The sequence below is a fragment of the Scyliorhinus canicula genome, chromosome 4 (assembly GCF_902713615.1).
Source record: "Scyliorhinus canicula chromosome 4, sScyCan1.1, whole genome shotgun sequence".
NCBI classification, from domain to species: Eukaryota; Metazoa; Chordata; class Chondrichthyes; order Carcharhiniformes; family Scyliorhinidae; genus Scyliorhinus; species Scyliorhinus canicula.
The window spans coordinates 39,363,154-39,385,500 of record NC_052149.1 but is presented as its reverse complement, the minus strand read 5'-3'; the positions used below and the strand labels follow the sequence as shown (position 1 = coordinate 39,385,500).

At 51.6% G+C, this 22,347-nt stretch overlaps 1 protein-coding gene across 4 annotated transcripts in view; it reads right to left on the bottom strand.

Moving 5' to 3' along the window:
- Positions 1–22,347, bottom strand: part of LOC119964510 — a 210,188-nt gene that overhangs the window by 156,290 nt on the left and 31,551 nt on the right. For 2 of the 4 annotated variants that reach the window (XM_038794083.1, XM_038794086.1), the window contains exons 2-4: positions 21,139–21,365; positions 11,266–11,335; positions 7,381–7,508 (exon numbers count right to left, since the gene is read on the bottom strand). In XM_038794083.1, coding sequence (XP_038650011.1) covers positions 7,381–7,508; positions 11,266–11,335; positions 21,139–21,365 — 425 coding nt within the window. The remainder of the gene's footprint in view (positions 1–7,380; positions 7,509–11,265; positions 11,336–21,138; positions 21,366–22,347) is intronic. The other 2 variants (XM_038794085.1, XM_038794087.1) reach the window with 2 other exon arrangements.

The window sequence follows — 22,347 nt, the reverse complement described above, 5'->3', positions numbered from 1 at the left end:
GGTTGAGTGGGGAAAAAAGAAAAAAGAGACTTGTATTTCTGTTCTTCCCAAAAGAAAACTGGTAAAGAGAAAAGGGGTAGGGGAAATAAATTTAAAAAAAAAAAAAATATATATATATATATATATATATACATATATAGATATATAATAATAAATAAAATAAAAATAGGGTGCGGAAAAGGGGGAAAAAGAAGAACAAGGAGAGAAGAAAAGATGAAGGGGAAGGGGGAGAAAAAAGTGCCAGAAAGGAGCCAAGAGAAAGGGGGCACCGGAAGTAGACTGGGCAAAGGGAAAGCCAGCTCGGGCGAACGAGTCAACACGCGAAGCGGCGGGAAGGATGCTTCGCCGCATCCAGAAGAGCTGGACGGGCGGGCAACCTCTCCCCTGGGGTTAGAGGGGGGCGTGAATTGGAAGGAAGCCTTTGCCGAGGTGGTGAGGGAGCAGCTGCAGGCATTCAAGGCAGAGTTAAAAGCAGACGCAGAGGCCGCAGCACAGGCAGCAGTGACCAGGGCCATGTCAGGGGTGCAGCAGGTTCTGACCAGATTGGAGAAGAAAGTGGATGCCCAAGGGAAGATACTGGAAGCCCAAGGGAAGATACTGGAAGCCCAGGGGGCAACCATTAAAGAGCTGGAGAAGGCAGCGCCTGACGCGAGCGACCGGGTCATATCCCTGGAGAGGGGAATGGTGAAACTGAGTGCAACACAGGGGAGCCTGAAGGGCAGGGTAGACGACCAGGAGATCAGCTCGAGAAGGCAAAATATCAAGATAGTGGGCCTGCCAGAGGGGATAGAGGGTAGAAATCCCACAACATTCGTGGCTGCGATGCTGGGCTCCTTAGTGGGGCGGGAAACTTTTCCCACCCCACCGGAAATGGACAGAGCTCATCGGTCACTGCGCCCGAAGCCCAAGGAAGGGGAAAAACCGAGAGCAGTTATAGCCAGACTGCACCGGTACCGGGATAGGGAGACAATCCTGCGCTGGGCCAAGGAGAATAGAGCCTGCAATTGGGACGGGCACGCCATCCGAATCTACGAGGATTTTGGAGCGGACATAGCTAAGAGACGGGCGGAGTTCAACAGAGCGAAAGCAGCTCTCTATAAGAACAAAGTACGTTTTGGTATGCTGTACCCAGCAAAACTCTGGGTCACATACCAACACAAGGAATATTTCTTTACAGCCCCTGCCGAGGCGAATAGATTCGTCGAGGAGCACGGGCTGGAAAAACGCCATGGGAAGTAGGGACGAGGGGCCCATGGCAAGGAGACACGTCATGCCGACGGGGGGGTGGGGAGGGGCGAGGCAAAGCCAGCCCCCTCCCCCCTGGCAGAAACACCCAGAACGGAAAACAACCCAATGCCCTAGGGCCCGCTCCAGGTGGGAGGCCAGGCCCCGGCACGAGGGAACGGGAGTACTGGAGAGGGGAGAGGGGAAGCGGGACAGCAACCTCCGAGAGGGGAGCCACCGTGCTAGCAGGAAAGCTAGCGAAGGGGGCGCGCAACAGAGCAGGGCCGCAGCGCACCCCCAACAGGGGGGAAGGCGCCAGGCAGGGGAGGGGGGGGATCACCCATCAAAGGTGGGAGAGCAAATGGGGACAGGAATGGGGGAGAGAGGGGCAATGGAGGGGTACACAGGGGTATCCCCGAAAGGGATAGAGCGGGGGGGGGGGGCACCCGGGGGGCGAGAGACCAGGGAGGGGAAACGCAGGGACGAAGGGACAAAAGAGGCCAGTAAGGGAATAGGGCCACAAAGTGCCACAGACAAGGGCTCGAAACAGGGAACTGCTGCAAGCACCCACCCAGTACGGTCTGTGGGTGAAGGGGCCCCCCGGAGTGCAGGGGACTACCCGCGTGGCGGACACAAAGTGGACGGCCATGGCGGGTGTCCCCGGGACAAGGGGGAACCCCGGAGCGCAGGGACCCGACCGCATGGGGAGAGCAGTGATAGTGGACATCCTGGACGGCCCCCTAACATAGGGAAACCCCAGAGGGCAGGGGCGCGTCCACCGGACAAATATGGTTAACCCCACAGGAGCAAGGGGGCAGAAGCCCCCCACCAGAATAGTCACCTGGAACGTAAGGGGACTTAACGGCCCAGTGAAGAGATCTAGAGTCCTCACCCACCTTAGAAACATGAGGGCCGACATAGTCTTCCTCCAAGAGACGCACTTGAGGGAGCGGGACCAACTGCGGGTAAGAAAGGGCTGGGTGGGACAAACCTATCATTCCTGTTATGGGGCAAGGGCCAGGGGGGTGGCGATCCTGATTGGCAAGAGGACAATGTTTAGGGCGACAAAGACGATTACGGACCCAGGGGGACGGTATGTCATGGTCAGCGGGGCCCTGGATGGGGCGCCGGTAGTTCTAGTTAACGTGTACGCGCCCAACTGGGACGACACGAGCTTCATCCAAAAGACCATGGCAGAAATCCCGGACATAGCGACGCACCGACTAATCATGGGGGGGGACTTCAACTGTGTACAGGACCCAACGACGGACAGATCAAACCCCAGAACGGGGAAAACCTCAAACATGGCAAGGGAACTCAGCCACTATATGGAGCAGATGGGAGCAGTAGACCCCTGGAGATTCGCCCACCCGGGGGAGAAAGAATTCTCTTTCTTCTCCCCAGTACACAACGTGTACACCAGAATTGACTTCTTTGTGGTGGGGAAAACGGTGCTTCCAGAGATAGACAAGGTGGAATACTCCGCAATTGTGATATCAGACCACGCTCCACACTACATGGATGTGCGGCTAGAGACGGGAAGGGCCCAGCGCCCCAAATGGAGGTTGGACGGTGCCTTACTAGCTGACAAGGCCTTCAGCGAAAGGATAGCGCAGGCCATAGCGGAGTACACTGAGATCAACCAAAACGGGGAGGTCTCACCCTCCACGTTCTGGGAAGCGCTTAAGGCCGTACTAAGAGGGGAAATCATAGCCTACAAAGCGCAAAGAGATAGGGAGGAAAGGGTGGCTAGGCAGAAGCTGGTCGACTCCATACTGGAGGTAGACCATAAATACTCCGAGGCCCCGACTGTAGAACTCCTGGCGGAGAGAAAAGAATTACAAAGGAACTTTGACCTGCTCTCCACCAGGAAAGCAGTACACCAACTCCGCCAGGCACGCGGGGCCCTATACGAACACGGAGACAAAGCCAGCCGCCTGTTGGCCCACCAGCTGAGAAAGCAGGCAGCCAGCAGAGAAATTGCGCAAATCAGAGATACCAGAGGCACGTTGGAAACAGAACCAGAGAAGATTAACAAAACCTTCAAGGCCTTCTACCAAGAGCTGTACACCTCAGAGCCCCCAACGGGGAAGGCTGGGATGAACCGGTTTCTTGACGGACTGAACATACCAGTTGTGGGAGAGGGCAGAAAACGGGCCCTGGAAGCACCACTAGCACTGGGAGAGATCATGGACAGCATTAGCTCCATGCAGGCGGGGAAGGCGCCGGGACCGGACGGATTCCCGGCGGACTTCTACAAAAAATTTGCGACAGCGCTGGCCCCGCACCTGCGGGAGATGTTCACAGACTCGCTAGCTAGGGGCACGTTGCCACCCACGTTAGCACAGGCCTCAATCTTGCTGATACCTAAGAAAGACAAAGACCCAACGGAATGTGGGTCATACAGACCCATATCTCTGCTGAATGCAGACGCCAAAATACTGGCCAAAATCCTAGCCAAAAGGCTAGAAGACTGTGTACCTGAGGTGGTCACAGAGGACCAGACGGGCTTTGTCAAAGGTAGACAGCTGACCGCGAACATCAGGCGCCTGCTGAACGTGATAATGACCCCCTCCGGGGAGAGAACACAAGAGGTGATCGTCTCCCTGGACGCAGAAAAGGCCTTCGACAGAGTCGAATGGAAATACCTCATAGAGGTACTGGAGCGGTTCGGGCTTGGAACAGGGTTCACCGCTTGGGTAAAGCTCCTGTACAACGCTCCCATGGCGAGTGTACAGACCAACAATACCAACTCCCAATACTTCCAGCTGCACAGGGGCACCAGACAAGGATGCCCACTGTCCCCGCTGCTGTTCGCACTAGCAATCGAACCGCTAGCAATCGCGCTCAGGGCAGCAAAAAATTGGAGGGGGATCCGAAGGGGAGGTAGAGAGCACAGAGTCTCACTCTATGCGGATGATCTGCTCCTCTATATCTCGGACCCACAAAGCAGCATGGACGGAATCATCGCGCTCCTGAAAGAGTTTGGAGCCTTCTCGGGCTACAAACTCAACATGAGCAAAAGTGAGATCTTCCCATTACACCCGCAAGGGGGGGGGGGGGGGGCAGCACTAAAGGGGCTGCCGTTCAAACAAGCCCGACATAAATTCCGCTACCTGGGGATCCAAATAGCCCATGACTGGAAAGGGATCCACAAATGGAACCTCACCAGCCTGACGGAGGAAGTTAAAAAGGACCTGCAAAGATGGAACACACTCCCGCTCTCCCTCGCGGGGAGAGTTCAGACGATCAAAATGAACGTACTGCCCAGGTTCCTCTTCCTGTTTAGATCCATTCCGATCTACATCCCCAAGGCCTTTTTCAAAGCGCTGGACAAACTCATCATGGCGTTCGTATGGGGGGGTAAAAATGCTAGGATCCCAAAGAAGGTCTTACAAAAAACAAAAACCAGGGGAGGGTTAGCCCTCCCGAATCTACAATTCTACCACTGGGCAGCAACAGCCGAGCGAGTAAGGGGATGGATCCAGGAGCCAGAAGCTGAGTGGGTGCGTGCGGAGGAGGCCTCCTGCATGGGAACCTCCCTCCGGGCCCTCGCCACGGCAGCACTCCCATCCCCACCCAAAAAACACTCCAGCAGCCCAGTGGTGACAGCCACCCTCCAATCCTGGAACCAACTGCGGCAGCAACTTGGCCTGACCAAAATGTCGAACAGGGCTCCCATCTGCAACAACCATAGGTTCAAACCAGCACTGACCGACGCCACCTTCAAAAGGTGGAGGCAGGACGGGGGGACACTGACAGTCAGGGACCTATACACGGACGACAGGATCGCAACACTGGACGAACTGACAGAGAAATTTCAGCTAGCTGGGGGGAACGAGCTACGGTACCTGCAGCTCAAAACCTTCCTACGAAAGGAGACAAGGACGTACCCACAACCGCCACGACAGACACTACTGGAAGACCTACTGGACGCAAGTATCCTAGAGAAAGGGAACTGTAGTGACATGTATGACCGACTGGTAGATAGGGACGACACCGTACTGGACGCAACAAGGAGGAAATGGGAGGACGACCTGGGGATGGAGATCGGGTGGGGACTCTGGAGCGAAGCACTGCATAGGGTCAACTCCACCTCCACGTGCGCAAGGCTCAGCCTGACGCAACTAAAAGTGGTACATAGAGCCCACTTAACAAGAACCCGTATGAGTAGGTTCTTCCCGGAGGTGGAAGACAGATGTGAACGGTGCCAAAGAGGCCCGGCCAACCACGCCCACATGTTCTGGTCCTGCCCCAGACTCGTGGAGTACTGGACAGCCTTCTTCGAGGTAATGTCCAAAGTGGTGGGAGTGAGGGTGGAGCCATGCCCGATAGTGGCGGTCTTCGGGGTTTCAGAACAGCCAGATCTATTCCTGGGGAGGAGGGCGGATGCCCTTGCCTTTGCCTCCCTGATCGCCCGCCGTAGAATCCTGTTTGGCTGGCGGTCAGCAGCACCGCCCAGAGCTGCGGACTGGCTGTCCGACCTCTCGGAATCTCTCCAAATGGAGAAAATCAAATTTGCCATCCGAGGGTCGGACGACGGCTTCCACAGAACGTGGGAGCCATTCATGCAACTGTTCCGGGACCTATTTGTGGCCAATGTACAAGAGGAAGAATAGTCGGGGGAAGGTAGCGGGAGGGGGGGGGGGGCTACAGGTTCGTTACGGGGGTTCGATGGCTAGCTAAGGCCCAAAACCAAGCTAAATAAACATGTTGAGGGGGGGAGGGGGGAGGGGGGGCGCAGTTACTACTACGAAGATGCTTACCTGTAAATATGTATGTTAATTTTTGCGTGTTTGTTTTTGTTTGTTTTTTTTTCTCTCTCCTAACAATTTGTAATTTGTTCAATATAAAATACGAAAACTGAATAAAAACATTTATAAAAAAAAATCAAACTCACTTGATTCTAACCCAAACCAATTAGGATTACATAGGGGTGTAGATAGATGGCTAAAGACTGATATGATTTTGTATAACCGTGAGGGTCCTTATGGCCATCTTTATTCCGGAATCATCCTATACTTTGATCTAAACTATTCGCTGTCTCCATTTTTCATACTTTCACTTTTCCACTCTAAACCGTAAAGTAAATACAAGCTGTTTTGCTGTAAGCAAGAAACTATTTCTGTATTATTTTAAAAGTTAAATTATGTACAAGTTGCTTCTCTTTAAGTCCTTTTTGCTAGCTGGACTTATTAGAGAATAAGATTTAAGTGACTCTCAATTGTAATCAAATAGAGGCAATAAACGATTCTTATTTGCACCTGAGAAGTTTTAACTCAAATTTCTACTGAGTTTTAGTGTCACAAGTGCCACTAGATCTGCATGGTAGATCTCTATACCGGGTCCCTGGTTCTGTGAGGCAACAGTGCTACCCACTGTGCCACCGTGCCACCCTATACGTCCTACAAGCCATGCATCCTACAAGTCCTGAAAGACAGCTGAGACCAAGATCAAAGATTAATGCTGCAACCACAAGAGACCCAGCAGACCAGAGGGGAATGTACGATAATGTGTAAATGTATAATAGGCAGTGTTAAAAACTTGAGCGGAGGTATAATATAAAGGGTTAATAGCTATTATGCTAATAGATAATATACAGTGTCAGTGATGTCAGATCATGTTCAGAGAGGGATGATTCTGAAAGGATCCTCCTGCTTATCTATCCTTGTGTAAAGTTAATAAATGTTTGAAATTTCCTAGCAACCTTGTTTCCAGCAGTTAATGTTAAACACACACTGGGACCATTAATGACCATACTTCAACCATCGGCATGATATTGTGATAACAAACCCTAAAGCACTCATACCCGCAGTGAGCAGCTGAATCACAGGTTCCTGAAAGAAGGGGTATTAGCTCATGGCCAAGTACTGCTCCAGAGGGATGCAATCATCCATTGATCACTGTTCTCCTGGCAACCAGTTAGAAATCAGCAGTGTCAGAGACGTGTAAACATTCACATTTACCAACTGGGGCCCGATACGAGGAGGCTGGAAGCTGAAAATAACTACAAATATGAGGGAAGTGCATCTGTCAAAGGTGGCGTAAATTTATCACCACTGGCCATTTTGATTGCCAACAGTACCTAATGAATGTCTGACTACACCAAAGTCAGAATCATGAACCATCTCAGTAAAATGCTCTCTTGCGTCTGACCTTATTATTGCTGAGATCGACTTTCCAAAGATGGGGGCAACAATCTAAGTTTTCCACCTCTATAATCCCATTGTCTGCTAGTATCAGAATCTGGAGATGGGTGCAGCAACTTAATCCATCAATTGAACCTGAAAAAGAACAATGATCAGTCAGAATGACGCAATTTTGCTACATTTTAGAAGAGTAATAGTTGTAGGGTAAGAAAACTATATTTACTGGGAACAAATGTTATTTTCCCCCTTTTTCCATGAACATTTAGTGAATGCTTAGGAATGAACAAGAGTTCCATGTTTTGAACCCCATATTGACTAGAGGCTATATATAATAATAATCTTTATTGTCACAATTAGGCTTACATTAACACTGCAATGAAGCTACTGTGAAAATTCCCTAGTTGTCACATTCAGGCGCCTGTTCAGGTAGACAGAGGGAAATTCAGAATGTCCAAATTACCTAACAGCACGTCGTTCGGGAGTTGTGGGAGGAAACCGGAGCACCTGGAGGAAACCTACGCAGATACAGGGAGAACGTGCAGACTCTGCACAGACAGTGACCCAAGCCGGGAATTGAATCTGGGACCCTGGTGCTGTGAATTAGCAGTGCTAGCCACTGTGCTACCGTGCCAGGTTAGATGGGTGCAGCTGCAAACACTCGAGAAACATGACATAAACCAGCACAGAGTAGTCTACCTGATTGACAACTCATCTGCCACCTTAAACATCCACTCCCCTCACCACAGTGCACCATGGCAGTGAATACCATCAATGGGTGCACTGCCGCAACTTGAATTGTACCCAGTACCCAGAACCTCCACCTCATATAAAGGCAAGGGTAGCAGATGCAGGGGAACTCCATCAACTTCAAGTTGCTCTCTAAGTCACACATCATCCTGATTTGGACATATGTCACCATTCCTTTAGCTTCATTAGGTCAGAATTCTGGAATTCACAACCTAACTGCATTGTGGGAGCACTTCCTGCACATGAGCAACAGCAATTTAAGTACAGGGCTCACCATCACCTTCTCAAGGCCAACTAGGGATGGGCAAAAGCTGATGGCTTGATCGTGATGCCCATTGCCCAAGGATAAATTTTATAATCGCAGAGTAAAACCCCTACATACATATATTTCTCATGTTTATCTTCAGTATTATTATCCCCAACTTTATCATATGCTTCCCTTTTAAGTATATTTCACTCTAATCTCTATTTACCCATGCAATCCAACTTATTTTCAGCCCCTTTTCACCTTACTCACTAGATTCATTTTCTGAACTAAATCAAACAATGCTTCTTTCCTTGTTGGACAAGAAGCAGAATGATTGAGGAAGCAGGGTGTATTTCCCACTGTTGTCATCTTTATTGACATTTTTCCGTCTCTCTTGCATAGTTAAAAATCACCCAGTATTATTGCCCTATTGCTCTTAAACGTTTCTCTGGCAAGTGACAGCCTCCACTTCGGTCTCATACTCACTGTTAAATTGCCTGTAATACACACAGTGGGCAGAATTTAAATCGGCAGTGGGAGGCGGGAGGGCAGAGCAGGTTGCTGAAGAATTCAGGGAGAAGATGAGGATGGAGTGCCATTTGCCTTCCCATCTTCCTCTGATCCAGTGAGGGATAGGGAAGGATGAGGATGGCCTTTGCATCCAGAGCCAACTAACGGCCATATAAAAGTCTTTGTCGGTGTTGCTGCTAGCAAAGCGACGGGGAGCCTGAACCAATGTGGCGAGGCCACCCATGGCCTCCTTGCTAGCTCATGGGGAAACCCTTGTGATCAGACACCCAGTGGCCCACAGAGGCCCCACCAGCAGCAAGAGTCACAAACTTAAAAAGGTTGCCCCTTTCCTCAACATTGAATCCCCCACCACCCCTATAGGGGGCAGTGCCAAGGGGCAGTGCCAGGGGGCAGTGCCAGGGGGAAGGTGCTAGAGGCTCCATGTCCTTGGAAGGGGAGGTGTGGTCCATGTCCATGAGGGATTCTGTGGTGGGGGGAGGATTTTGTGCTGTGATGATTCCATGGTGGCGAGGTTCCGATGTATGAGGCGGGGATTCCATGGTGGTGGTGGGGTCAGTTCCCTGGTACGGGGAGGTCCGTAGTGTTCTGTTACTATCTTTTTGACATTGAGCCACCCTCTGTCAAAAGCCAAGATTGCTGGTGGAGTGGGCTCTGCGTAAGTGGACATTGTGGGGCCTGCCTCCTTGATTTTTTTACTATGGGCTGGATTCTCCGTTTCTTGACTCCGGAACTGGATTTGTGGTGAATTGCACGTAATAGAAAAATTCGATTCCACCACCATTCACCAGTAACTCTCTGACTGCGAAATCGAAGTAGGTGCCCCGCGCTGGAAGGGCCATGTAAAACTCTAATTTTCATGGATTTTAACATCAGTATCAGGTTGGACCATAATCACTGGCAGTGCACCTAGACTCTGAGGGATTTCCCAAGGGTCTGGACAAAGATTCCTAGATGTTGGGTGTTGGGTGGCTGCGAGGTGCCAACAAGTGGATTGAGGGTGACACACTGGGGATGATTGACGGAAGTGATGCAAGGGGGAGACAGGTGGTCACTCACACTTCCAACATATGAGGTCATTCATCTTCTTCCAGCATTGAACCCCTGTCCTCTTGGTCATGCTGCTGGCACTGATTGCAGCTGGCACCGCCTCCCAGGTGGGGGATTGTCACGTTAACTTAGGGTCTGCTGCCTACAGGTGGTCAGATGGTGGACCATCTCTCCTCCACCTCGTCAAAAAGCCTCTTCAGGTACACCTTCCAAAAATCGTGGGCATCACGGCAGTGCAGTGGTTAGCACTGTTGCTTCACAGTGCCAGGGACCTGGCTTCGATTCCCCGCTGGGTCACAGTCTGTGTGGAGTCTGCGTTTTCACTTGGGGGAGCACTAATTGCACTAAGTGGGGGAAGATCGTGATCGGAATCGTGTTGCCGGTGCTGGCGCAATGCACACCGATATTCTCACCCAAAATGAAACTCCCTAATTTTTCAGGAACAATCCGCCCATTCTGTGTAATTATAACTTCCCTCCAACATGTTTAACACATTCTATATTCAAATTTCCACTGTATAGGTACAAATGCAATAGATGATTTTGAAGACTGATTTTAGTCCACATTTTGCCTACCTTTGTGTTATACGTTTAATTGAATTGCTAACCCCGTGGAAATTGATGCTGAACACAGCATCTGAAGACATGAACTCCCCCCGTTTGTTGCATAACACTCTGGCTTTTAAGTTCCAAGTTCAACATCCCTGATTTACTTTTTGCTTTACTCTGTCATCCAACCTACTTTCACACCACTTTTAGGCAGCTTTGGGGGACAGGAGAATTTAGTCATAAACCTCTTTGGCCAATTCATTGCATTTCAAAACATAACCATATTTCTTTTTAAAAATAAATTCAGGGTACCCAATTCTTTTTTTACAATTAAGGGGCAATTTAGCGTGGCCAATGCACCTAACCTGCACATGTTTGGGTTGTGGGGCGAAACCCACGCAAACACGGGGAGAATGTGCAAACTGCACGCGGACCGTGACCCAGAGCCGGGATAAAACCTGGGACCTCGACACTGTGAGGCAGCTGTGTTAACCACTGCACCATCGTACTGCCCATTAAAACATAACCATATTTCTAACCATGGTGCTGATGGCCCACCTGGAAAGTAATTACGTACCGGTCTGTTGCCTTGATTCTTGATAATCAAGGTGAAAATCATTCCCCCACCCTATGACACGTTTAATCGCCAAAATCAGTCAGTGAAAACTTTGGCGACTGTTAACACATTTAAAATACCCCCAAAAGTTTTCTAGTGAAGGAAGATGTCAATGCCACAAAGCAAAACTCATCAGAAAAGAAAAGTCGAACTTACTAATGTGGTTCTCAGATAAATCAAGATACTTCACAGAATTCTGAGATTTTTGAGATGATGATTCCAATAGCTGTTCGGGAAAAAAAAGCAAACTGGTTTACAAAGTAAATCAGCACATGTCAAAGAATCTCGGCTCTAACTGCATTGAGACAATGGCTGATATCAGCAGGGTGCTTCGAAGATAACATTCCACTTCTAAACTATTGTAACACCACAATTCTAGACCGAGGCTTGGTTACAGGATGGTTGACTGAGCCAGGAACAGAAAGGATGCTGGTGCTCAGTGCAGTTACTCACCCATTGAGGCCACAGTTGGTACCTCAATGACCATTAAGCCACTTGAGCAATTTAAACCATGTAGCTGGGCCATAGCGGAGTGAAATTATTTAACAGCAATTTCTCCTACCAAGTGGGAAGTATGTTTTCTGTTAAAATAAAATGTGTGAAACCTGAATAGAAAGAAAAAGCTTTTAACCACAGGACACAGACTGGAAATGGAACGTGGTGCCTTTTCTCGTCTTCATTCTTAGCTTCCCACTGGAGTCATTCATTAGGAGATGGTGGAGTGTGGAACTTTAAGACGAATTATGAAGTGGACATTTTGTCTTTGCGTATGTATGGTGACGGGCTTAAAAGCAAACAGCCACTACCGAACTAAGAATAGTTTTAAAACCTTGAGATATTTAGATATGATAATGGAGGATGATATTGGTTAATTATTGTCACAGTGTTAGGATAAAGAGTGTGGTAATGGGGCATAGAAAGAAACAAAAGATGCATCTCGAGGAGGTGTGAATGGCAGGATCCTGAATAGCTGTCACGCCACCATCACGGGAAAGGCCGACGTTCCATCAGGCTTCTATTTGCTCCTTGAAGAGATACAAAAGAGACCAGAGGGGAAATTTCTTCACACAGAGGGTGGTGAGCATCTGGAACGGGCTGTCAGAGGCAGTGGTAGAGGTGGGTACAATTTTGTCCTTTAAAAAACAGACAGTGTCAGGGGCAGGGTGGGTATAGAGGGATATGGGCCAAATGCGGATAAGTGGGACTAGCTGAGTGATTAAAACTGGGCGGCATGGACAAGCTGGGCCAAAGGGCTTGTTTCCTTGCTGTAAACATCTAAGACTGACTGAAGCAGAATTTAAGACACTTAGGGTTGTCATTTGGGTAAGATCTTGTTGCTAGGTATTTGGACATCAATTGTACTGCTTACTACTTGTATTCTCTAGTATAAAGCAGAGAAAGGAGAATTTACATGTGTATATAGTACAAATCACAGCCTCACAATGTTTCAAAGCTTTTGATTGCCAAAGAGTGTAGTCCTTGTTGTTTTGTAAGCTAACACAACAACCAATTAGCTCTCGCAAACAGAAATCAATAAAATCATGGAATGGTTACAGAGGCCATTCCACCCATGATGTCAATGCTAACTCCCTTCAAGACATCAGTGACCAGTTACTTGAGGCGTTAACTGAGGGAGAGATATTGGCCGGGACAGTAGGAAAACTATCTCAGGTTCCTTTCAATTGTGCCATGGGAGCTGTCACACCCAACGGAGATGGGGGATGAAGTCTGCATAATGTTCGACCTGAAATATGTACCTTTAACAACATAGCATAACCTTAGTATTGCATTGAAACATCGGTGAATGTTATGTGCTAAAGTCTTGGAGTGGGGTTTGAACTTCAAACTCAGAGTTGAGAGTTCCACCACTGGGAACAGGTTAACTGTTTGCTCAACAGCTTGTGAAGTGAATATTTTGCTCCAAATTGACATCGGTAGTGATTGGCAACACAAGAATTTCTGGCAAACAAGCTCATCCCTGCAGTGCCCATGCTTCTGGTCTAACATCTCATCTAAGTTTATCAAGAAACAAGAGATGGCTCATCTGATGCATTGACAAAAGGTGACTGGACCTAGGAGACTGAAAGGAAAGTGAGAAGCAGCATTCTGATAAGGGTATTTTTACACCTTGCAGATTGATTACAGTTCTCTAATACTATTGCACTGTTTTACAATTTGTCTGTAGTTTTGGTTCTGAGAATCACTTATTTCTCCTGTAGATATATCTGATTGGTGACTTCGCCTGTCTAAGTGAAACTTTTATCTTTCAAATTAGATGGGGGCATTCCGGGTATATTCTCATATTCTTCAGCAAGTAATGACTTTTGGTGCGGTGGTGCTGTGGTTATGGACAGAACCAGTGATCTACTCCCGAGAATAATAATCACAGGGAATGTGAATTAAAATCCCACCGTTGAACTTTGAAAATATGAAGTCAATTTATTTTTTAAATAGTTTTAAAGCTGGTATCGGTAAAAGTGGCCATGAAGCTGTTGGTTTTTTAGAATTAGAACAGTACAGCACAGAACAGGCCCTTCGGCCCTCGATGTTGTGCCGAGCAATGATCACCCCACTCAAGCCCACGTATCCACCCTATACCAGTAACCCAACAACCCCCATTAACCTTATTTTTTTTTAGGACTCTAAGGGCAATTTAGCCTGGCCAATCCACCTAACCCGCACATCTTTGGACTGTGGGAGGAAACCGGAGCACCCGGAGGAAACCCACGCACACACGGGGAGGATGTGCAGACTCCGCACAGACAGTGACCCAGCCGGGAATTGAACCTGGGACCCTGGAGCTGTGAAGCATTGATGCTAACCACCATGCTACCATGCTGCCCTAATTTGTCATAAGAACTCATCTGATTCTCTAACGCAATAACTCAGGAAAGCTGTCATGAACGAAGGGTTTATTTACATATTTACAATACAGCATGGCAGCACAGTGGTTAGCACTGTGGCTTCACAGCGTCAGGGTCCCAGTTCGATTCGCAGCTTGGGTCACTGTCTGTGCGGAGTCTGCACATTCTCCCTGTGTCTGCATAGATTTCCTCCGGGTGCTCCGGTTTCCTCCCATTAGTCCCGAAAGACATGCTGTTAGGTAATTTGGACATTCTGAATTCTCCCACTTTGTACCCGAACAGGCACTGGAATGTGGCGACTAGGGGCTTTTCACAGTAACTTCACTGCAACGTAAGCCTAGCTGTGACAATAAAGATTATTATTATACTGTATAATGCAGCATATCACTCCCAGTGCGATCCTCGGTGGAAGGACTTTGCTGCACCAGACCCTGAGGTGGGCCTGCTTTTATTCCTTGCTCGTAACGAGCCCCAGGTGGTTGGTCTGCAGCCCCTACCTGGGGAGCTGGTACTTCACGGGTCCTTGGGGGAGATCAATGGTTGTTTCCCAGTGGTCCCATGAAGGTTATGACAGAAACTAAACTTGCCATCCTTACCTACACTAGCTTATAAGTACCCCACCCCCACAACGGCATAATTGACTCCTGGCTGTTCTCCAAATTGCCTAGTGAGCCACTCAGTTGTATTCAAGATGGAGGCCCATCAAAAAGAAAAATGTTGTATTTATGAAGTGTCTCTCACAATCACAGCACCTCCCAAAGTGTTGTACAGTCAATAAGATAATGTGGAAGTGTGGTTACTGCTATAATGTAGGAAATGGGGTAGCCAATTTGTGCACAGCAAGGTTCCATAAGCAGCAATGTGATAATGCCTAGATTATCTTTTTCTTAAGTGATGTTGATTTATGGATAAGTATTGGCTCGGACACTGGCTATAACTATTACGGCTACTTGAGAAAGCAGATGGAGCCTTGGTTTCACATCTCATCCACTCTGATAGTACTCCACTGGAGTGTCAACAGAGATTATTTGATACTCTGGGGTGGGACTCAGTGGTGAGCGTGTACTAACTGAGCCATAGCTGACACCATCACCTACTCAGGCCAACTAAGGATAACAAGCAGTGTCTACAACAAAAAAGTAAATGATAGAAACACATATACTTGAAGCTAGGGGGCGGGGTTCTCCGATAATGCGGCAGAGTCCCCGCCCGTCGTGAACGCCATCGCGTTTCACGACAGCGCCAAACGGCTGCGGTCACGAGCGATTCAGGGCCCGAAAATGGGCGAGCAGCAGGGCCGCGTGGAACTCGGGGACTTGGCGCAAAAGCAACGTTGTCATCGCGCGACGCCCAACTGACGGCGTGCACCGTCATTTAAAGAGCGCGATCCGCGCACAGGACCCAAGACGACGGGATGGCTGAGCCCCGACGAGCCGCTCCCAGGTTCCGCGACACAGACCTGGACACCCTGCTGGATGAGGTTGAACATCGCAGGGCCATCCTCTGCCCAAGACGTGGGTATCGCCAACCATCAAGCAGTGTGAGGCGCGGCTGGCGTGAGGGTGGCACCGCGGTCAGTGCTGTGGGGCACAGCCCCCCGCTCTGGGGACCGGGGTAGGAAGAAGATCCACGACCTCATGAGGGCTGCCAGGGTAAGTGCCCCGAGAGTGCCCCTGGGTCACACCCAACCCCCCCACCCCCCCCCCACCCCGACCACGTCTCGCAGCAACCTCCCCCCCACCCCAGACACGCAGTGGGGGGGGGGGGGGGGGGCTCAGGGGACACAACGTTGTACACGACCCACATGAGCAACACGCACCCCTCCAGAGATGCCATGGCGTTGCTCCAACTGTCCCCCCGCCCAGCAATAATGTAGCCTATATCTGCACGCCCTGACGATAACCGACTAATTGTGATGCTTTATCCAACCCCCCTACACAGGATAAAACTGCTCACAACCACCGTGAGCGTATGAGAACCGGAGGCGGATCACCTGTGCTGCACCCCCTAACCGTACATGAGCAGAGGGCCCTGGACCTCGCTGGGGGATCCGCCACCCGGGAGGTAGCACCTTGCCAGGTCGGAGGCTCAGAAGCAAGTGAGACAACCCTGCATGGCTACCCCCCCCTCAGCCCGTCACCCCCCCTCACACTGCCCACTCCACCCCTTCCCCCCTCAACTCTGCCCACTCCACCCCTGAACCCCTCCCCCACACAGTGCCCACTCCACCCCCTAAACCCGCCCCCTCACACTCTGCCCCTCCAACCCCTAACCCCTCCCCCTCACACTCTGCCCCCTTCAACCCCTAACCCCTCCCCCTCACACTCTGCCCACTCCACCCCCGAACCCCTCCTCCCACACAGTGCCCCCTCCACCACCATAAACCCAGCCCAGCGTGTCTAACAAACCCCGCATCATTGTGTTCCCCAGGGTCAAGGGGCGATCGTCCAGGGTCGTCTCAGACAAAACCCAGCCATCCAGCCGCAAGCTCAGCTGCACCCAGGGATGCATGCCAGAGGTTGGAAGGAAGACGTACAGGAGGGCCATCCTCTCAGTCTGGGACACTGGAGAAGGACGTACAGAGGACGGGCAGAGACAACACCGAGGGACACAGGACGGACAGTCAGGACAGTGATGACCGTGAGTTGCACGAAGATCGGGCCATGAGCCAGGATAGTGACGGATAGAGGACGGGGACTGTGGACAGTGACGCACAGAGGACGGCCAGACAGTCGACGGACACACCGGGCGCGGAACATGACATGAGCCGCGGGCGCCTTGCTTCGGTCCAAGAGTCGGCCCAGGACATACCAGACCTCTGGACAGATGAGGACCTCGAGTTTGGGGCACTGCTGTCACCCACAACATCCACCATCCCAGATACACTCACCTCGGTTGGGCACATAAGTGGTGAGGCTCCCGGGTCACGGACTGGTGCGCACCACACAGCCGAGCCAGTACAGCAGGTGGAGGTTGGAGCAGCCAAGGGGCTGGACAGTCAGAGGGCTGCCCAGGTCCAGCACCCAGCTACCGCCCAGACGGTTCCCGGGTTCCTGGAATTACTGGACCCTCCCAGAGACCCGATGCATATGGAGACCCAGGGACTAAACAACGGGATGACAGCCGTCTTCCAGCACCTGCAGACGCAGTTGGAGGAGTCCATCCGCGTCCAGGAGCAGGGATTGGTGCCACTCATCGCAGCCACCCAGGCCGACACCGCACGGTTGGCGTCTGCGGTGGAGGCAATGGGGGAAATGGTTTTGGCCAGCGGTCAGGTTCTGCAAGATGTTCGGCTTCATGTGCACGCATCATCCATGACCCAGGAGAGGGCTGCCCTCTCACAGAAAGCCAATTCCCAGAGCCAACAGGACATTGCCGCTGCCCTCTGGGGTCTGGCCCAGTCCCAGCAGGCCATGGCCCAGTCCCAGCAGGCCATGGCCCAGTCCCAGCAGGCCATGGCCCAGTCCCAGTAGGCCAGGGCCCAGTCCCAGCAGGCCATGGCACAGTCTCAGCAATCCATCGCCAAGAGCAGCGGCCGCCTGGCGCACGTGCTGGATGGCATAGCGTACTCACAGGTAGAGGTTACACAGTCCCTGACAGGGATGCCGCATTACCTGGGCTCCATCGCTGCGAACGCTTGGGCCCTGGTCGATACCACTGCAGGTCTCCAGGACTGGCAGCGCCAGGAACGGTGGTGCGACGGCGCATGTCTCCGATCGCACCTCCATCCCACAGTGAGGCCTGGGGGCAACCGGGCTCCCCGAGGGAGGAGGAGGTGCTGGGGCCTGTCCCGCTAACTCCAGCAAGGGGCGTCCCTGAACACTCGGCCTCCCCCCGTTGCGTCCCTGCCGCATCTGGTGGGCAGCGGGCAGGACAGGGTGGCACCACACCATCCAGCACGCCCGCGGAGCAGCCTGGCCCATCGAAGCCGGGCTGCCCCAGGAAACGCATGCCGACGGGGAGCTACGTCACAGGGCGGGATTCTCAGCAGCCCACCTCCACTCCTGCTGTACCATCTGGGGATACACCTAGGCATAGTGGTAGGGCCCGTATGGCAAAGAAGTTAGACACGTAGTTAGTTGGCACGGGTGCAGGGCACAGCTTAGTTGTAGAGGCTAGGGCATCTGTCTGTGAATGTCATGATTAAAGTCAATGTTACACCGAATTATGAAGACTCTGTGCTATGTCCGGTGCCAGGGGGCTCGTGACGGTGACCGAGTGGCACTTGGGTTTACGTTAGGTGCAACGGTGATGCCGGGTGTGCGTTCCCTCCGCCCCCCCCCCCAACTGAACACCATTTCCCTCGGCACACCGACGCCAGCTACACCACATGGGCATGAGATGGAGTGTCCGTGACGAATACAGTGACCATCGAGGTGGAGGGTTCAGCTATTGCCATGAGTCAGACTTTGTCGAACGAATCTGAGCTCACAGCTCATCGCGGATCGGGCTGTCATCATTCAACATGGCACTGATCACACCCGCTTACACAATCATCAATGTAGTGCAATCCCGTAGTGCCGCAGTGGCAAGGTGATCGGAAATAGGTGTGGTGTACGCGGTGCGGAGGTGCAGTGGTGTGGGGGGGGGGGTGCTGGGTGGTGCCCGTGTGCGCGATTGGTGATGCAAGTGGCAGTGTTCAGCGAATCCCTCCCCGCAGTGTGTGAACCTTGCAGCCACCAACGCATCGCGTGCCCGTTGTCCTCAACGGTGCCATCGTGCAGCCTCCCCGGCCATAAACAGCACCCGGGTTGTGTCTGTGCCCGGTGCACCCCCCCCCCCCCCGCCCCGCCCCCCTCCCAACCCTGATGCACGTCATCCTCCTCCTCCTCCTCGTCTGCGGAGTCTCCACTGCCATCGGGTTCTCCCTCTGCCTCCTCCACCAGGACATTACCCCTCTGCATGGCTATGTTGTGCAGCAGACCACAACTATGTGACTGACACTGTCGGGGTGGTACTGCAGGGCCCCTCCGGCATCTGAATCGCATCTTCAGCAGTCTGAAGCACCGCTCCTCCGCACCCCTGGTTGCTGAATGGGTCTCGTTGTACAGGGTTTCCGCGTTGGTCGGGGCCTCCGTATTGGCGTCATCAGCTATGACCTCAACGGATAAACCCTGTTGCACAGGAACCAGCCCCTCAGCCGGGGGGGGGGGGGGTCCCTCGAAATTTGTGGGGATGAACGACTGTGCCAGAATGTAGGCCTTGTGCACACTCCCGGGGTACTGTGCGCACACGTGCATGATCCTCATGTGGGGGGTCGCAGACCACCTGAATGTTCATTGAGTATGTGCCCTTCCTGTTCATGAGCACTTCCCTGCGGGCGCATGGGGATGTGCATTCCATCGATGACACCCTGGACCATCAGTATCCCGGCCACGTTGGCGAATCCACATGCCTGTGCTTCCTGCTGTGCGCGGTCCTCGGGAAATTGAATGTACCTGTCAGCGATGGCGTAAAAGGCTTCGGTCACGGTCCGGATGCACCTGTGGACCGATACCTGTGAGATCCTGGATTGGTCCCCGCTCGGCGCCTGGAAAGAACCGGTTGCATAAAAGTTTAGGGCCACCGTCACCTTAACGGACACCGGTATAGCGTGTCCTCCTCCCGTTCCAAGTGGTGCGAGGTGCGCCACAAGGTGACATATATGTGCGACCGTCTCCCTGCTGAACCGTAGTCTCCTCCTGCATTCCCTGTCCGGTAGGGCCTCGGAGGACATTCGGTCATGGTAAACCTCGCTGGGCGCCTGTGGTGCCCTGGCACCACCAGTACTGGCTCCTCCTCCTCCCCCCCCCCCTGCGCACCATCAATATCAGTGCCCGCAAACTGTGCATTCCCGACGATCTGGTGGTCAATGTTCCCCTGAACATCCTCCTGGACATTTTGGCCGTGAGTGCCTGCAGCCTGCGCGGCGACGATGGGGCCCTAAGCGGCCACCCCCTCAGCAGCAGCAGCCGCTGCAGCCGCAGCCACACTGAGCCGTCGCAATCTACGCTGCCAGATGGCCACCTGCAGTTCAGCTGCTCCAACCACTGTGGTGAATATCGCTGTCTGGTTAGCATACATGGCGACCTGCAAGAGGGTGGGGAAGGGTAGAGAAATGACATGTTACACGGAGGTTCTTGGACACCTCGACAGCCAGGTGGCATGGGATACCCGTGTGCCCCGGTGGCCTGGTCTCGCTGCAGACACGCAGCCAGCCTAACCCCTGGTCACTGTCTGCGTCCAATGGCCAGTTCACACTGTCCTCCTCACTGGTGCGCCAGTCGCATCTGTCCATCAGCGAGACTACACCTTACAGACGTGTCCTTGTCACCGTCCTGCCATGGCAGGCAGCTGACATGTGGCACCCGCGGATAGGCGACATCCTCCTCTTCCCACCCACCCCCCTCCCCCATCATGTCTGAAGCCTTCCACGAAGGCATCCTGCTCTTCTCCCCCGCCCCCCCCCCCCCCCCCCCCACTCTCCCCTCCCCTGGGCATGACTGAAACCTTCCACGAAGGCATCCCCCTTAAACCCCCCCCCTGGCGATTGGCAGCAGCGTTCCCGGAGAATCCTCCCCCACCCCCCCAACACTGGCTGTGTCTGGAGAAACTCCGGTAAAGGGGCCGCTCACCTCCTCGCTCCTCATCGTCAGCCAGCACGACTGGCCGACGATTGTATTTACCAGGTGTGACGGTGACGGCATGACATCCGGGCCGCTGAATAGTTGGGGTACCGGAGAATCACCGTTCTGAGTGTCTCGGGCGATTCTCCGGCTGGTGTGGCGCCGACCTCGACGGGGCCGTTCTCGTTGGTTGGGAGAATGGTGGGACGGCGTCGGACTGGCGTTGCACGATATAATGGCCAGCGATTCTCCCAACCGGCACGGCTTCGGAGAATCCCGCCCCGGATATGTCAAATTAGCAACAAGGAGTAAAGATGTAAGATGCAGTTTTTCGGAGATTCAGGGCATCAAATTGAATCGTAGCATACCAGGAGATGTTTTGACATGTAGTATAGTATCAACTACATTTTCCTTTTTTTTTAAAAATCAAGATTATTTAAGTAAAGATCATTTAAGAAACATCAATTTCAAACCTCTCTTCATTGCAGCCAGTTCTCATTTTGGCTCATAAATCCTTTCACTTAAAACAGAGCAGGACAAAATATCAAGCCTCAGCTCACCTGTGCTGTAATCCTCATGGTATGATTCCTGTTCCAGGTCAGGTACGAACACTCGGTCAGATTGCTTCGCGTTGCAGAGCTGGAAGGATCTGATTCTCCATTTGACATTTTGATCTTCCTAATTTGTTGTTGGAGATACAGAATGTTTGTCACTGTCCAATTACCAGGTGAAGTCTCTATCCCACTGCGTTCGAGAAACATGACAAATCTCTCCCATGGGGGCAATACTGAGGAAGGTATGGCAAATTGGAACAAAAATTCAACACAATATCCTGAGCATCTTCTCTCAGGTGTCAAAATTAGCAAACAATAATGTACATGCAGCAAAAAAGTACCCTTCAAATCATCTTATCTGTGTCCTCAAAACGGAATCTGTCATCAGACAGAATCATGAAAAATAAAATAGCTAATACTAAGTAAACTGAGAGTTAATATAAGGAAACATTATTTACACTGGATAGAATGTAAAGCAAAAAACCAGTAGCTTACAGATGACAAATTAGGGGTATCTTTGAAGTTATTCTTCCTCTTTTTTATTAATTATTTCATGGGATGTGGGATTCAGTGGCTTGATCAGTATTTATTGCCCATCCCTAATTTCCCTGGAGAAGGTGGTGCTGAACTGCCTCCTTAAACCACTGTAATCCATGTGGTGGGGGTACACTCACAGTGTTGTGAGGAAAGAAGTTCCAGGGTTTTGACCCAGTGACAGCGAGGCAACAGTAATATCGTTCCAAGTCAAGATGGTGTGCGGCTTGGAGGGGAATTTGCAGGTGGTGGTGTTCTTTGACCTTCTAGGTGGTAGAGGTCGTAGTTTGGAAGATGCTGTCGAAGGAGCTTTGGCGAACTGCTGCAGTGCATCTTGTAGATGATAGACACAGCTGCTACTAAGTGTCAGTGGTGGAGGAAGTGAATGTAAAAGGCGATGGATGGAGTGCCAAACAGGCAGGCTGCTTTGCCCGAGATGGTGTCAAACGTCTTGAGTGTTGTTGGAGCTGCAATAAGCAAGTGGAGAGTATTCCATCACATTCCTTTTTTAAAATATTTAGAGTGCCTAATTCATTTTTTCCAATTAAGGGGCAATTTAGCATGGCCAATCTACGTAGCCTGCACATCTTTGGGTTGTGGGGGCAAAACGCATGCAAACACGAGGAGAATGTGCAAACTCCACATGGTCAGTGACTGAGAGCCGGGATCGAACCTGGGACC